The sequence below is a fragment of the Manacus vitellinus genome, unplaced genomic scaffold (genome assembly GCF_001715985.3).
Source record: "Manacus vitellinus isolate BGI_N305 unplaced genomic scaffold, ASM171598v3 scaffold_46_pilon, whole genome shotgun sequence".
In the NCBI taxonomy this organism is placed as follows: Eukaryota; Metazoa; Chordata; class Aves; order Passeriformes; family Pipridae; genus Manacus; species Manacus vitellinus.
Window position 1 is genome coordinate 5,870,040 of NW_021940578.1, and position 16,005 is coordinate 5,886,044.

General features: G+C 48.5%; 2 protein-coding genes and 1 long non-coding RNA gene across 3 annotated transcripts in view; 1 reads left to right on the top strand and 2 right to left on the bottom strand.

The window, feature by feature from the left end:
- The first annotated feature begins 230 nt into the window (after window positions 1–230).
- TAS1R3 (taste 1 receptor member 3) lies at window positions 231–5,541 on the top strand. Its single transcript, XM_018079536.1, has 6 exons — window positions 231–409; window positions 1,539–1,839; window positions 2,456–3,235; window positions 3,406–3,609; window positions 3,701–3,821; window positions 4,329–5,541. The coding sequence occupies exons 1-6, from the start codon at window positions 231–233 to the stop codon at window positions 5,261–5,263; spliced, it is 2,520 nt and encodes an 839-aa protein (XP_017935025.1). The 3' UTR covers window positions 5,264–5,541.
- A 787-nt stretch (window positions 5,542–6,328) lies between these two features.
- On the bottom strand, window positions 6,329–7,234 carry LOC108640876. Its single transcript, XR_001921565.1, has 3 exons — window positions 6,951–7,234; window positions 6,579–6,659; window positions 6,329–6,383 (listed from the first exon to the last, which is right to left on the bottom strand). It is a non-coding gene; the product is annotated as an uncharacterized LOC108640876 (long non-coding RNA).
- Window positions 7,235–7,307: 73 nt separating this feature from the next.
- The window catches only part of DVL1 (dishevelled segment polarity protein 1), a 41,381-nt gene continuing 32,683 nt past the window's right edge, over window positions 7,308–16,005 (bottom strand). Inside the window, 3 exon segments of the mRNA XM_029962428.1 lie at window positions 7,308–11,777; window positions 14,471–14,677; window positions 15,271–15,438. Of these exon segments, the coding sequence (XP_029818288.1) occupies window positions 11,365–11,777; window positions 14,471–14,677; window positions 15,271–15,438 (788 nt within the window). The 3' untranslated portion in view covers window positions 7,308–11,364.

Consider the following 16,005-nt stretch of genomic DNA (forward strand, 5'->3'; position numbering starts at 1 on the left):
AAAGGAAAGCAGGATGAGGGCAGTGGTTTTCCAACCAAGAGCACTCAGAGGGCATTGCTGCATATTTGACTACTGCCCACTGAGCACAGAGTTAAATTAATGCATTTTGCTAAACAAATTCTTGCCCAATATTTTCATCTCCGAGTTCTATTTAAAGTGATGACACTGGATCCCCCCTGCCCCTCTCCCACAGTCACTCAGAGATTTCTTTCCCCCTCAAACAGCCAAAAATGGTCCCTGAGCTGCTGCTGTGCCTGGGTTTGGGTTGTGCAGGAGCCCTCAGCCCCACGTGCCTGTCAGCTCAGTTCAGGAGGCCCGGGGATTATATCCTGGGAGGGCTCTTCCCATTTGGGAAGGACACCCTGAACCTGTCGATGCGTGTGGAGCCCACCCCGGTGGTGTGTGACAGGTAAGAGGTGTTGTGTGGGAGATAAGAGCAATTTTGGCTTCACCAGGGCTGGGGGGGAGAAAGGAAAAAGTCAAGTCATCCTAGTGGTGTGTGGGAAATAAGAGCAATTTTGGCTTCTCCAGGGGAGAGAAAGGAAAGTCATCCTATGGGTGTGTGGGAGATAAGAGCAATTTTGGCTTCACCACAGCTGGGGGGAGAAAGGAAAGTGGTTCTTCTGGTGGTGTCACAGCCAACACTGAAGGTGGGATGGAGCAAAGAGGAGCTCTGAGGTGCTGGAGCACTGGGGTAAGGGAATGTCAGCTTCTGATCCCAAAATGGAAAGTGGGTTTGTGTTTTCTTGATGCCACTGCTGTCAGACTTCAGGCACCTGTTTTGATGGAAGCTTTTTAGCAGCACTGGCTTCCTTAGTGCTTGAATCTCACACATAAAGGTGGAAGTGCTGCTTTTGCTCCATGCCCTGCTCTCCACAGGCAGGACACTCAGTACTGTGTAAAAGGCAAAGCAGGGAAGAAAATGCCCTGGCTTGCACATCTGCTGGTGTGTAATCAGCAATTCCTACTCACTCACACCAAGGAGGTTCACAGCACCCCCGTTACAAGCTCCTCACAGCTCTCTGTGAGGAGGAGAAGTTGGTGTCCTGCCTCCTGCTTTGGCAGCAACAAAGCACAGAAGAGCCAAAAGAGGCCAAAATCCTTCCATCTTCACAGGCCCTGGGGCAGGGAATATGCTCAGTGTACTGAGATACAGGTGGGAGGAAAATCCCGGGAAGAAGGACATTTATCCTGAATTAGCACCTTGGGAATCTCTGGTTTCAGGGGTGAAGCACACAAAGCTGAGAGCAGGTCTTGACCCTCAGAGCTAAACATACTTGTCTCCATACTCTGTTCCTTCTCCTGGGAAGCTCCAAGAATATATTTGCTGGCAGACAAGATTAATTAGATTTGAAAAGTACTCAGATTCTCACAGTAGAAAATTTACAAATGGGTCCAGGGGTGCTCTGGCTGCTGACAGTGCCACAGATGCCTGGCTTGGCCACAGACAGGATGCAAAGTGTAAAAAAACCATGGAATAAGCTGCTCCCTGTTGTAACAACCCCTGTAATTCCTGCCTCCTCCTCCTCCTCCTGCAGGTTGAACATGGACGGGCTGATCTGGGCTCTGGGGATGAAGTTCGCTGTCGATGAGATCAACAATTCCACCTCCCTCCTGCCAGGGGTGACACTGGGCTATGACATCTATGACAGCTGCTTTGAGCCCCTGGTGGCCCTGCAGGCCAGCCTGATGTTCCTGACCCGGAATGACACCACAGGCACTGGAATTCTCTGCGACTCCACCGACTGCCAGCCCCGCGTGACCGCCGTGATCGGGCCCCACAAGTCGGATCTCTCTCTGGTGACAGCCAAACTGTTCAGCACCTTCTTCATCCCACAGGTAAAGAACCTCTCTGGAGAAGCAGGAATCCTCCTTTCTGGTGGGGAAGGGTTTGGATCGACAGCGTTGTCCATGCTTTGGGAACATGGATTGTTAAAGTGCAGTTCCTGTCTTTGCCACAGGTTTCCTGAGTGATCTTGGGTGGGTCAGTCAAATTCCCTCCTGGAGACACTACAGTGTTTAACCACACCCAGAGAGAACAGGGACAACTCAGACCACTGTGATCCATGTAAATTGGGAATAACAGAGCTCCCAGTGTAAACTGGGAGGATCTCATGAAAATACTGACTAAAATACTTGACTACACACGAGAAAATGTGACTAAATACTCAGTTACCACAACAGAGGGCTCTAATGGTCGGGGAAATTTAGCCCTCAGCTAAGATATAACTGAATTTTGGGGGTGTCACCCTGTGTAGAAAGCAGTTAATTATCACTGTCATTAATGATAAGGGCTGGCAGTAGAAGGAGACAGTAAATGCAGCCAGGATGGATGAGTTCTTCCCACTATCCTGACCAGCATTTTTGAAACCTTAGGGCACTAACACTAAGAAAAGAAGGTGGAGAATGACCTGGACATCCCTCTTTGCCTCCCTCTGTCCCTCCCACCCTGCAGGTGAGCTATGCAGCCAGCAGTGAGAAGCTCAGCAACTCCGAGCTGTTCCCGTCCTTCTACCGCACTCTCCCCGGTGACAAGAACGTGGTGGAAGCTGTGGTCCAGCTCCTCAACAGGTTTGGGTGGAACTGGATTGCCACTGTTGCAAGTGATGATGAGTATGGCCAAGGAGCCCAGGAACTCTTCTTAAGCACAGCTGCAAGTAACAACATCTGCATTGCCTTCGAGGGCATAATTCCTACAGACGTGACCGAGCCCAGTGACAAAAAACAACTGGAAGAGGTCATTAACTTAATTAATAGGACCAAAGTCAACATCGTTGTCCTTTTTGCCTATACTCTGTCAGCCCAGGCCCTGATGGAACAAGCCATCAAGATGGGACTGAGCAAGAAAGTCTGGATTGGCAGCCAAGCCTGGATGCTGTCTGGCTTACCTACCTCCATCCCAAATATTCAGAGCATTGGGACAGTCTTAGGCTTTGTGACAAAAACAGGCACAGTCCCTGGCTTCCAGAAGTATGTTGCTGACCTCTTTACCTCTGTTCAGCAGGATGAATTTTGCCAGCAGTCCAGAGAACTCAACCAGCTCATGAGCACCAACGTGCTGGACCTGCAGTGCCAGGAGTGTGACAACATCTCCCTGGGGGACATCTCCTTCCTGCTGAGCATCACCCAGGTGCAGCCTGTGCACATGGCTGTGTACAGCGTGGCCTATGCTCTGCACAGAGCCCTGGGGTGCACCTCCAAAGCCTGTCCCAAAACGCCCATCAGATCCTGGCAGGTGAGTAAAGGCCGGGGGGGACAAACAGCCACTTTTCATCACAACACAGCCAGATAGTGCCAACCTGAGCCCTTGCTGAGGGACAACTGATTTCAGCCAGAAACCTGCTTGCAGCCTTACCATCCTCCAAACATCAGCTGTACCAACCCCAATTTCCATTCTCTCCTCAGCTGCTGTACTACATGGACGCTCTCCCGTTCGAGGTGAACGGCCAGAGCTACAGGTTTGATCAGTCCCACAGCACAAACACTGGCTACAAGCTCATATTGTGGTCCTGGAAGAATGGCATCCTTACCTACCTGCCTGTAGGTGACTATAAAGAGTCCCTGCACATCGAGGAGCCCCAGATCCAGTTTCACACTCCAGATCAAAAGGTAAAGAGGGCCCAGCCAATTCCTTCTGATTTCTTTGGTGATACAATTCTCCTGGAAGTGCCTGGCTGATGTTCACTCCTCCCTTTGCCAGGCGCCCACATCGGAGTGCTTCAGGCACTGCAAACCAGGACAAATCAGAAGGGTAAAAGGATTCAACCTCTGCTGCTATGACTGCACAGACTGTGCAGAAAACACCTTCTGGAACAGTCCAGGTGAGGTCTGAGAAATCTGAAGGCTTTAACTGTATTATGTCTATCTGCTGGTTGAGGTAACAACCAGTGGTGAGCTCCTCCTCCACGAAGCACTGCCAGTGCAGGGGATTTGCCTCCCTGTTCTGCTGTGCTTTGCTCAGTCTTGCCCTACACACCTTCCCTGGGGACCTGCCTCTGCCCAGCCCAGAGGGATTGCACGAGGACAACGTGTATGTATTTTACCTCAAGAGGTAGGAGAGAGGGCTGTGATGAAATTCTGGGGTCACAGGTGGGAGAGAAAGGCATATGATGAAATTCTGGGATCTTTTGGAAGCTTTCTGGGGAAGGGAAACAAGAGCTAAGAAAAGCGAGTCCTTTGGGGAGAAGGGTGGGGGAAAAAAAAAACAGAGTGAACTGTCACAAGCTTTGGAGTTCCAAGACACTTTGGAGGCAGGGACATCCTAACCCACATCTGTGATCCATCCTCAAGGGCTGGGTGGTCATCATGCCCTCACTGCTCCTTCCCAGACAGCTCCACCTGCACCCCCTGCCTGCAGCAGCAGTGGGCCCCTCCCCAGAGCACGCAGTGCTACGAGCGCAGAGAGAGGTTCCTCTTCTGGGACGAGCCCCTCACCATCGCCCTGCTGGTCCTGATGTCCATCACCATCCTCCTGACCTGCCTGACAGCTCTGCTCCTCCTGAGGAACCTGCAGACCCCCCTGGTGCAGGCTGCTGGGGCCGAGAGGAGCCTCTTTGCCCTGCTGTGCCTGGCGCTGCTGAGCCTCAGCTGCTGCCTCTACGTGGGGAAGCCCAGTGACACCCACTGTGCCATGCAGGAGGTGGTCCACGCCCTGTGCCTCAACGGCTGCTTCTCCACCTTCTTCATCAAGACCCTGGAGATCACCCTGCTGACAGAGTTCCCCAGCTATGCCCCCTCCCTGCTGCGCTGGGTGACCCACAGGAGGTCCTGGCTCCTCGTTGCCTTGTGCCTGCTCGTCCAGGGCTTGCTCTGCCTCTGCCACCTCTACCTGGGCCCTGCCTACCTGGGCCCTGACTACAAATCCCTGCCCACCGAGGTGCTGCTGGTGTGCAGCACCAAGTCCTGGGCAGCCTATGCCCTCCTGCACAGCCTCAATGGCTGCCTGGCCCTCCTGTGCTTCCTGGGCACCTTCATGGTGCAAACGCTGGGCAAGAAGTACAACCTTGCCAGGGGCATCACCTTTGCCATCCTCATCTACTTCGTCGTCTGGATCTTCTTTGTGGCCATCTTTGCCACGCTGGGGACAGTCCTCAGGCCTGTCTCTCAGATTGCCACCATCCTGATCATCAGCCTGGGCATCCTGGTGACCAACTACGCCCCCAAATGCTACATCATCTTGTTCAAGCCCGAGATGAACACGGTGGATTGTTTCCAGAATTCCATCCAAGAGGAGCCAGAGGAGGACTCAGCAAACAAACAATAAACCAGAGCCATTGTCACCTGCTCCTCAGTAAAAGCTGGCTGTATTTTAATGAGATAATTCTGTTTAAGAGCACTCTCTGGCCCCGGGCACAACCACCAGCTGTGAAAGCACAGGGCTCTGCTCAACCAGCTAAAGCCAAATGCTCCAGAGGAGCAGATCCATCCTCTCTGGAATGGCCTGTTCCATCCCCCACAAGCAGCCAAAAGCAGGTTCAGTTAATCAGCCAACCTCCAGTAGTGATATTTTATATGAATTTCTCTCTCAGCTCTGGCAATGTGAGCAGGAAGCCTCACCCAGAACACTTTTCTGTAAACACTGCTGGTGATTTCCCCTTCTAATTAACTAAATAACTGCTCCAGAGGTAAAGCCATGAATCCTTTCCCAAGCCTTAGAACAATTTTAAAATATATCCAACACCAGAGGAATAAAAGTAACAGCAGCTGTGTGCAGGATATAAAGAGCATTACCCATTCAAATTGCAGCTCACTCATTTGTGTTTCATTCACATGTGTTTGCAAAGGACATGGAAATCAGGCCCAGGCACATGGAAATGAGCAGTGTGCAGATCACACCACCCCAAGCCATGGCACAAAGTTCCTCCACCCCAAAAACCACACAAAGATCACCAAAAACTCCACATTGCTGCCAAACAGTACCAAGTCACATCACCAAGATCTTTTCTCTTCCCCACCTGCTTTAACAAGCAACTATATTACTCCTTTTTTCCCTACATTAAAGTTTTTCCATTACTGCCCTTTTATTCCCTATATTAAAGTTTTTCCATCTCTTCACTGGGTGCTGTTGCAAATTAACTCATCAGTTCAGCTCAATTAAAGAACTGGCAAATTAATCTAAACCAGGAAATATTTTCATTCTTAAAAAGAAAAAAAAAAAAAGAACTTTCTGGTGCACTGCAAAGCTACTTGTCCTAGATTTTTGTGAACACCTGCATACAAAAATACTCCTCAGTGTGATTAAAAATACCAAAACTCTGACCTGAAGCCTGGAGTCCTTGCTCCTGGAGCCTGCAGCAAGTCTTCATGAGGATGTTGTTGCACCTGAGCCTCTCAGTATTCCTTGCTCCAGGGCTGTGATTCCATAGCAGAGAAGCCTTAAGTAGCTTTTGATCATCATCATTCCAGAAATAGAGAAGGAAAAAAAATCCATTTACCTCTATTGGCAGCAGCCAGAAAGCCAACTCTGATCACAACCAGAGCCATGACAGGCTGAGTTTTCTTTCAGGGGAGGGAGGGAGGGAGGGAAAAGCAGCTGATGAGACTTTTCAGTCAGCTCCAGTCACCTGTAGACAACTCACCCTGGGTCAGCTGGGGCCCATCAGGCCCTGCAGTGAAAGGCTGCAAGAGCACATCCAAAATTCTGATCATTCCATATTCACCTAAATTTGGAGGATTTAATATTCACCTGAATTCTGATCATTTGATATTTACCTCACTGGGAAATGCTGGCTAAAATTTGTGGTATTTAAACAATGTTTGACCCTCCCTTTGCTGTCTGATCTCTGCCAGCTGGGAAGGGGGAATCTGCCTCCTCAAGCTGGGGTTGCCCTTTGTATGTGGAATGATTTAGGATGGAAAAGGCTTTTAAATCATTTGAGTGCAACTGAACCCCTCAGACCCTGCAGGGAGCCTGGTAATTCATAATAAACACCCCGTGGTTTAATGCTTACCAGAGAGTAAAGTGGTATCCTAATGATCCAACCTTGGAGAGTCCAGAAATGGGGAATATTCCCATGGAACAGCTGAATACACTGATGGGTTTTAGCAGCACATTCAAGTCCTGGGGCTGCAGGCAGGACAACTTGTTCCAGCTCATGTCTGGGGAACAGGGTTTTTTTCCTCCAGCTCTCTGAAGCCCTCACAAAACTCCCCCCTGCCTACCAGCACCTCCTGAATCTTCTTGAGAGGACAAAACTTCAGTGTGACATGGGGGAAAAAAAATAAGAGGAAGATTCAACCAGCATTTCATCAATCTTGACTAAAAGATAAAATGCAACAGTGCAAAGAACTGAAGACGTACACCGAGGTTATCACATAAAATTAAAAGCTTTTTAGTGTTTAAAATAGCATTTACACATAAGCAGCTATATATTAACTATACAGACACTTGGGTTTTAATACAATATCTACAAAAAAGAATTCAATTATGCAATAGACATTTAACAGGAACAGTGCAGTCCATGCTAATAAGAGGTCACTCTTTGAGTAGAACCAATTCTAGGATAGGTGACAGTCTGGATTTTCATTATTTAAAATCATGTAACTTTGTTCCTCTACTGTACATAAAATTCTTTACATGTATTTCTAATCACTGATTAGAATTAATAATTTTAAGTCAATCTTATTACAATCCAGTTAAATGCAAAAAACAAAAACAATTACATCAACTCATGAGCTGTCAAGTCTCAGGAGGGGACTGCCCACTTGAAGAGAACAAAAATAATAGCAAAAGTCAATGTCTGTGCATCATTGCTTGCCATCCAATAAACCTTTGGATAAAGTGTCCAGGGGACTGTTACCTTGGAAAAAGGAGATTTATTAATAGGAGGTAAAAGACAATAGCAGTGCTTTTAAGACTTATTTGCCAAAAACTCCTCAGAGTTAATATACCAGGTGGATACACTCCCCCTACAGATCCTGCCTCCTTTGGGGAGGAGATGTCATCCCAAACTGTTTCCTCATCATTTTCCATGATCCTCCAGACAAACCTGCTGTTAAATCTGTTGGCAGGGATGTGTGAGCTTTAAGCTCAGTCGAGGGTCTCACTTCCAGAATAAAAATGTCAGCCACTGAGGTTGTTTCAGTGCCCTGCACAGCAAACCCCTCGCTGGAGTTGGAGCTCAGTCACTGACATGAAATCAGGGATAAATTTGAGGCCCTGGTGAGAGAAAACAGATGGATCTGCAGCACTCCAGCCTGCAAACTTCCTTCCACCTGGCACAGCAGGGAATGCTGTGCCCAACAGGAGACACTGGCACAGGCAGGTCCCAAGGACCCCCTTGGTGGAAAGACACATGAGCATGCACTGAAAGCCAAGGATGGGATCTGGGAAATCTCCTGTCTCTTGTGAAAATTGGGATCTAGCAAAGATTCAGGCCTGACCTTCCACTCACTCCACCCTCTCCACTGGACACTACGGGGGGGATCAGGGGTTTGTTTTACACACAGTGGCCATCACGTATTGCACTGTCCACACAGGGGCATCTCCACCCTCCTGCTCTCCCTGCAAACAGCAGGTTCCTCAAGGACCAGCACCCAGCACACCCAGAGCAGTGGATGCCTGTTGTGGGTGAAGCTGCTTCAGCCTGAATTCCTCAGCAGACTAATGCCTTCCCACACCTGGGTTATGGATTTGCAGCCTCATTCCAGAGTGACCCACGAACACACAAGTTTATAACACAGTCATTTCAACATAGCAGCAAAGACCAGCAAGACACAGAACAGTTTCTGCCAACAGCATTAACAACAAGACCAAAAAAACAAACAAAAAAAAAATAAAAACAAACAAAAAACAACCCAGCAGGTGTGTAAACTGCAACTCTTGGAAAGACATAACAAAATAAAACACGTTTCTTCCACGGGTGAAAGCTCAGCCCCCAGCTTTAATCCCTTTTGGAAATATTTAAATGAGAGTCTTTTCCTCCAGCCCTCCAAGTTCTGCCTTAAGACAGAGCGGGCCAGAAAAATCAATATATATAAGAGACCAGAAAAGTTTTAAATTAATTTAAAAGTAGAACCACTAGTGATTGTCAGTAAAGTCACAGACTCCTTAACAGTGTCTCCTGGAGACATAGCAGAATTACACCATTATTTTACCCTGATTTACTTCATTGCTTTCAATGTCAATCTTTCAGAATAGGTTACCAGGTTAGGGTAAGCATCTTTGCTGTGGAACTGGGAGGAGGAAAGGAAAAGAAAGGTACTGTTTGCACAGTCAAGCTCTAGGTAGTGCCACTCTTTTGGAGAAGCCATCAGCCACGTGGCAATCCATGCCAGCCCATGGGATGGATGATGATGAAAGCACTGCTTTCAGAGACATTAGGCAGCTTTTTGGGAGGTTTTTGTAAAGAAAACTAGTTTAGAAGGCCAGTAAGGGGAGTACCTAGTCTGAGTGACACAGAGTTTCCCAAATGCCTGGTTCCCTTTTGAAGGAGAGACTGGAGTCTCCAGTTAACACAGACGTTTGGAGCTTTGGCTGGAATCGTTACTCTGGCTCTGACAAAGGGATGTGTTTGCACACAGACCTGCAACAGGGAAAGAAGTGAAAAATCTATCAGGATGAACAACACCCAAAATGTCTGAAGAGTCGTTTTTCGGGGTGACAAATGGACATGGAACTGTGTGTGCATCCTGAGAAAGATGTTCTCTTTTGGCCTTCATCTCGGGCGTTCACGCTTCCCACAGAGCACGGGACGAACCAAAGAGCAGCTTCTTACCAGTGAAAAAAATGCTTATATACAGTCAAGACTGATCTTAAAGCACCTGTCCTAAAACCTGCCAGCAGCAGGCACCTCAGAAAGGAGGATTTAACTGAGGCATGGCCCCGTGGCCAAATGCCACTAAGTGGCTGCAGCTCCCCACGTGTGTCCCATCAAATGAGGCACCGTGACAGAGCGTGGGTGTGCTCTCACCATACCCTCCTTCTGACACCTTAAAAAAAAGCTTCTTACACACCACTGAAGGCTCCTGAACCTGCTTTATCAAGTGTCCACAGCCTCAGAGCAGGAACCACACAGAAATGAAACCTTGGGGATGTACAACAGCAGTTGCTTCAGTCAGGGCTCCTCAGCAGAGAGGGTCCCACTCGGTGTCAGGTGTAAGGATTTGTTCGCTGTACCATTTGGGATCTGCTCTCAAAACACCCTCACACCTCTCTGCCAACAGCCAGCCCCTGTCTGTGCTCAGAAACATTCTCCTGGGACTGCAAGTGGGATTAGACAGCTCCAGGTTTCCATTACAACAAAAAGAGAAAGATACTGCTCCAAAACGAAGGACAGAACAACAGGTATCAAAATGAAATCAAAGTGAAGAGCCACATCCCAGCAGGAGCCAGGATTTAGCTGGAATGGGATGAATATCCCCTTGGAAAGGGAAAAGCTGCAGCTACACTAACAGAACTGCATGGCAGCAGCTGTCCTATTTCTGTGGAAATAACTTTTCCAAGCAAGTGCACATCCAGCAGGAACAGCCACATCTGTCAGCAGGGGTGGGACTGGAATGCCCAGGAACCAACTGCAGCTACAAAGTCACTATTGTGGTACTGAAGGAAACAACTTGACAAGTTCTGCACAATGAGCACATACAGTAGCAAGACTCCAGCACTCCCTTGATAGAATAATATCCAAAAAAACCAACAAAAAGAAAAAAAAAGAAAAAAAAAGAAAGAAAGGTTGATTTATACTCCCTAGTCAGCAGAAGGTAGCCACAACTTTGTTTTCCACTTGGGTCGATCCTGCTCCTTTCCAAGCACGTGCTGTCTGTACACTTGTGGGTGCAATGTCTGCTCAGTGCTATGGATGCATCCAAGAAACAGCATTCCAAGGCAGTATCACAGATACCAGCCAAGGGGTCGTTTGTTTTCCTTGTAAGAGAAAAAAAAAAAAAAGCAGGGAAAAATAAAAGTGCTCCTATGCAATATCGGGAATTTAGAAGTCGTGTGAAATAAGAGTCCTTGAATCAGCCAAAAAGATACACCAGTTGCACTGAAGTAGGTGCCACAATGACCAAAGCTCATTAAGATGTGAATATACCCCAGCCATTCACAATCCAAAACAAGAGGAGGGGGAAGGGAAAAAAAAGATAAAGAAAAGATGCCATCGGTTTGCTGATATTTAACAATCCCAGGAGATTTCTTTTTTTTTTGTTCATTTTTGCGGAGGGAATTTTTTTTTTTTTTGTATTTTTCGCTCTGTTTTCTTGATTTTTTTTTTTTCTTTTTTTACTGCAACACACTTTGCAAACAGGAAGGTGTGACATGCAAGACCAGCCAAGTCTCTTCCATTAAGTGTTCGACAACAAACCACCCCAAAAAAAAAAACCCAACCCACCCCCCTCTCCCCAGGCAGAGTCTGAAGGCACTTCCTCTCACATGATGTCTACGAAGAACTCACAAGGGTTGCCCATGGCCTTCTGGAAGGACTGGCGGCTCCCGGTGAGCTCCGGGGGGACCGCGCTCAGTTCCCGCACGGGAGGCCCTCCGGGGGGGCCGCTGGTCCCGTAGACTTTGGAGCCCAGCTTGGGGAGGCTGTAGAGCGGGGGCACCCCCGGGGGCCCCCCGTAGGAGTGGTGGCTGTGGTGGCTTCTGTCGCTGTGGGCGGCGGAGCCGTGGCTGCGGTGGCTGAGCTGGCTGGCGGGCCGGTCCCGGCGCGCGGTGCCGCCGCTCCGCGCCGTGTGCTCCGACTCGCTGCCACTGCCCCCCGACTTGCGGTCCTTCTCCCTGCCCACAGCTCGCCTGCTGTTCTCGCTGGTGCTCCGGTTCGAGCCGCTGCTTTTGCTTCCTGCAACCCCACGAGGTGGGGGGAAAAAAGCAGAGAAAAGCACAGTTAGGCCATCGTCCGCTCCCGGCTCCCGCGGCGGATCCGCGTAGGACTGATGGCCACGGCGAGGGCTGAGCGTGCCGGTGGTGGCTCGTGGGGTTTGGCAATGAGGGGCAGTGGGACGAAGCTGACAGGGTTGTGCCATGCACGGGGACACGGAGACACCTCAGAGCTCGCACAGTGAAAGCAGCAGCTAAAGAACAGCTCCTGGCTGGAACCCACCCGCCCCACCGAGGAGGAGCAGGATTTGGGGTTGGACTCAAGCAAATGAGGTTCAATCTGTAACTGCCTCTGCTTTGGTACCTTCTACCTTTCCCAAAAGAAACTCCTTTGCCTTCTCTGTCATCCTTGGTCTCACTGGGCACACTCACACCCTGAGGTTTTGTTGGCTTCAGTGGGGAGATTCTTTTCAAATTCACCGCTACAGTGTTCTGGTGTTGGAGAATTCTTTACACAACAGTTACCTGTTGAACTGCTCTACAGTAACGTGCAGGATGTTCCCAGAAGAGGCCACTAAATCAGCTTAGAAAAAAAGTATTGCCACTGGACTGTCAGCTGAGTTGTTGCTACATACAAATGTCACTAAACTTCAGAACTGATTTTGGATGAAAGTTGAAGGTCTTGCTCTGTTCCCATGAGAGATAGGCTGGGATGATGTCAGGACACAGTCCCAAGGGAATTATTTTTTTTAGAAAACCCAACAAATCAACCCAAGCACCATCTCATTAAGTTCATGCCACCTTAGTGCAAAAATTTCCAAAAAAGGATCCCCAGCCAGCAGAAGAGGGGACCAGCTTTTGAGTCCAACTGAGCCACTGAAATGGAAGAACCAGAATGATTGTGAACTACAGGTGACCTTCTGCTTGCTCCTGTTGACACAGGAGATGGGAAATCAGACTGGCCTGGTGTGTAACATTCCCTGCAGAGTGCCAGAGATGGAAAACACACACTACAAAATCACTGGGCTTTAAGTTACTAGTGTTCTGAGCCCGGGACTCTGAAGTGCTGTTTGCTGATTGTTAGGATGTAACCCTGCTGATAAAGGAGAGGGTTCACAAGAAACCCAACTCTAATATTCCACCCTGGGAGTGACCAACACAGCCCTGCGTCCCTGCACTCTCAGCACCTGCCTGAGACATCTGGCCACCAAGTAAATGAGCAGTGGCAGATAAATGCAACCCACACGGGTGACATAAATCAGGAGCAGGGACTATTTGCTTATTTTATGAGGAGCAGTGGGGAGCCTGGTGACACCTGACAGTGAGGGACGTGGTGCCACCCCCTCTGAGCTGCTGCAGCACAGTCACACAGGGGCCACACAGGTTGATATGCCAATGTCACACTACTGCACTGCCGTGCACTGAGACAGGTCGAGCGTCCAAGACAATCAAAAAGAAAATAAAAATCAAAATAATAATAATAATAATAATAAAAATAATAAAAAAATACAGCTAAACATTTGGGTCACGAGAGTCTAAATGGTCATGCTGTGGATTTGTTATGGAGGCATTTGAAGCTTACCAATCCCCTAGAGTCAGCCATTCCTCTAGGAATCCTTCAGTCTAATGCTTGCTCAGGACAAAACAAGGGAATAACAGTTACAAGCCAAGAAACAACACAAGAAGTGTAGTTTCCAAAAGAAGAACAAGGAAAAAGCGTCGAAACCTTTCAAAAATCAAACACCTTGGCACCTTCTGTGAGGCTCTCTATAGCCAGGGGACACAGCATGGATAAAACACCATTCCTTTCCTATTCCAGCAGCAGAACAAATTCCTGCTGCCCACAGAATCAGCTGCCAAAAAGCATCCCCAACATTCTTTGCAGTGCAGTCAGTTCTAAAACCTCTGGATGCCACTGTGAGCTTCCTCACAGCAGAAATTCTTATTCTGAGAAGCCACGGTGCTCAAATCTTGTGAGCAAGCTCCTGCTACGAAATTATTTGTGCAGTTTTTGTAAGATCTAACTGGTTGTGGCAAACAGGGATAAGTTACATCCCAGTTACTGGATGTTCACTGTAAAAACACAGAGAAACCTCGCCCTTTCTTTACTGGCAGCGTTTCCAAAAGCAAAACTCACTCTGGAAGTGATTTTTTTTTAAAAAAAGAAATCAAAAAATACTATCTTTACAGTGGAAAATATGTAATTTTTGTTTACTAAGGTTAAGGATGAACCACAAAATTATGCTAGGTCAGGAAAGGAGGAGGTCAGGTCTTTAATCCATGCAGTATTCTCTTTTTTCCCCTGTCACATATGACAGAAGGGACTCTCCTCCCTGTGAGCAGTGTTTCAGCCCTGTAAACCTCTGGCTGGCCACCTCCCTCTTGTGTGTCTCACACAAGCCAAGAATGTGATTTTCCTTTTGTGCTGAGTACTGAAGTGAAAGCCAAGAGCACCTTGTTCTAATCCCTGTTCCATCACAAAGAAATGGCCTCATTTCCAGCACTATCAGCCCCAGCACTGGCAATTCCTGACTGGGATAAAACAAGGCTGGCAGTTCCCATACAGAGCTGAAAGCCCACTCCACCACAGACACACAAAACCCATGCAGGTAGCAAACAAAACCACAGGACAGGCACAGACAGAACGAAGGAACGCAAGCAAATGGATCGGGATAATGACAGGCACGGAAATAAAACCCGGATTAACCAGCCTACCTTCACTTTGCTGGCTCCCTGCACTGCCACTGCCATAGCTAAAGCCTGGGTCTTGGTATGCTGGTGGAAAACACGGAGGGGGCAGAGGATACTGGTAGGGGTATCCTTGGCCTAATGGCCAGGGAGCAGCAGGATGTGGGAGCGGAGCGAGGGTGTCCTGATCCGAGGCGCCGCTGGAACCGTTGTTGAGGTTCAGTGCAGCCAGGTCTGGAAAAGAGAGAAAGGGTGAAGACTCTGCTCTCACCTGGCAGGGGAGAATTTTACAGCTTGGAAATGGAGTGGCAGGTCTGTGGCATCACCAGAAGTAAATCCTGCCTGCCTAAGCTTCAGTGCAATGCCATTACTTGAGGAGTTCACCCTTCTCTTCCAAGTGCTCTAATTCCTGGTCTAACAGGAAGCATCGACCGCTTGTCCCACAGAATATGAATGACCTGTTCTGGAACACCCACTTGTGAAACTCCCAGGACTCACAGAATCCCAGAACAGCCAGGTCTGGAAGGGTTGCAGATCATCTGCCCAGGGCAGGGTCACCTGGAGCAGGCGACACGGGAACACATCCAGCTGGGTCTGGAATGTCTCCAGAGAGGGAGACTCAGAATCACAGAATCGGCCAGGTTGGAAAAGACCTCAGAGATCATCCAGTCCAATCTCTGACCATGTCAACTCCACACCCTCCCTGGGCAGCTGCTCCAGTGCTCTGCCACCCTCCATGGAAAGGAAGTTGAGGACACACCTCTGTGCATCCTGTGAGCACGAGAGACACACACACACAGCTCTGCCCTTCCCAGAGGGGAACTTACTGCCACAGAGGTCTCCAAAGACGTAGTAGCACTGCTCTGAGAAGGTGATTTTGTTCACAGTGTGCCTGAGGTAGCCGTGTTTTAACATGCTGCTGGCGTATTTCCTCGCCTCCCGCCGGTCTTTGAAGCCTTCCACGTGTGTGTAAAGCCAGTCAACCACATCTGCTCCTGAAATGACAACAGGGAGAGGAGACCTGGGATCATCTGAGCCAAAGTGATCCACCACGTGAACGGCGACACCAAATACACACACAGAAAAACTCATTTATACACATTGTGCAACTCTTTCATGGAAATTACACGGCATTTCCAGACAAGAAGTGACTGGGAGAGTCATCCTCCTCAAGAGGCAGATGTCAGGTTGTCTAAAGACCTGTGTTCCAATGCCTTTCTCAGCAAAAAGTAACTGCAGCCTAGACTGACTAAACGTTAGCACAGCTCAGGCCACAGGTAGAGACTAGCTGTGGTAATTTTAAAATTAATTAAGATGCTTTATTTAAGGCTGGAATTGGAATTCCAGGGACTGTTGCTCTGCTGAGCTTGGGCAGATTGCTAGAGCCACCTGAGCACCTGAGATATAAAACCAAGGATTAAGAACCAGGCTCTGTGTAGGCATGAGAAACGTGCAGCAGTTTTGGCTGTCCAGGCTCAAAACAAGAATTATTAATTATTTCCTGTCACACTCAGAGCTGCTCATAAATAGCAAGTCAAGGGAATTTAAGAGGTCATAGGCAG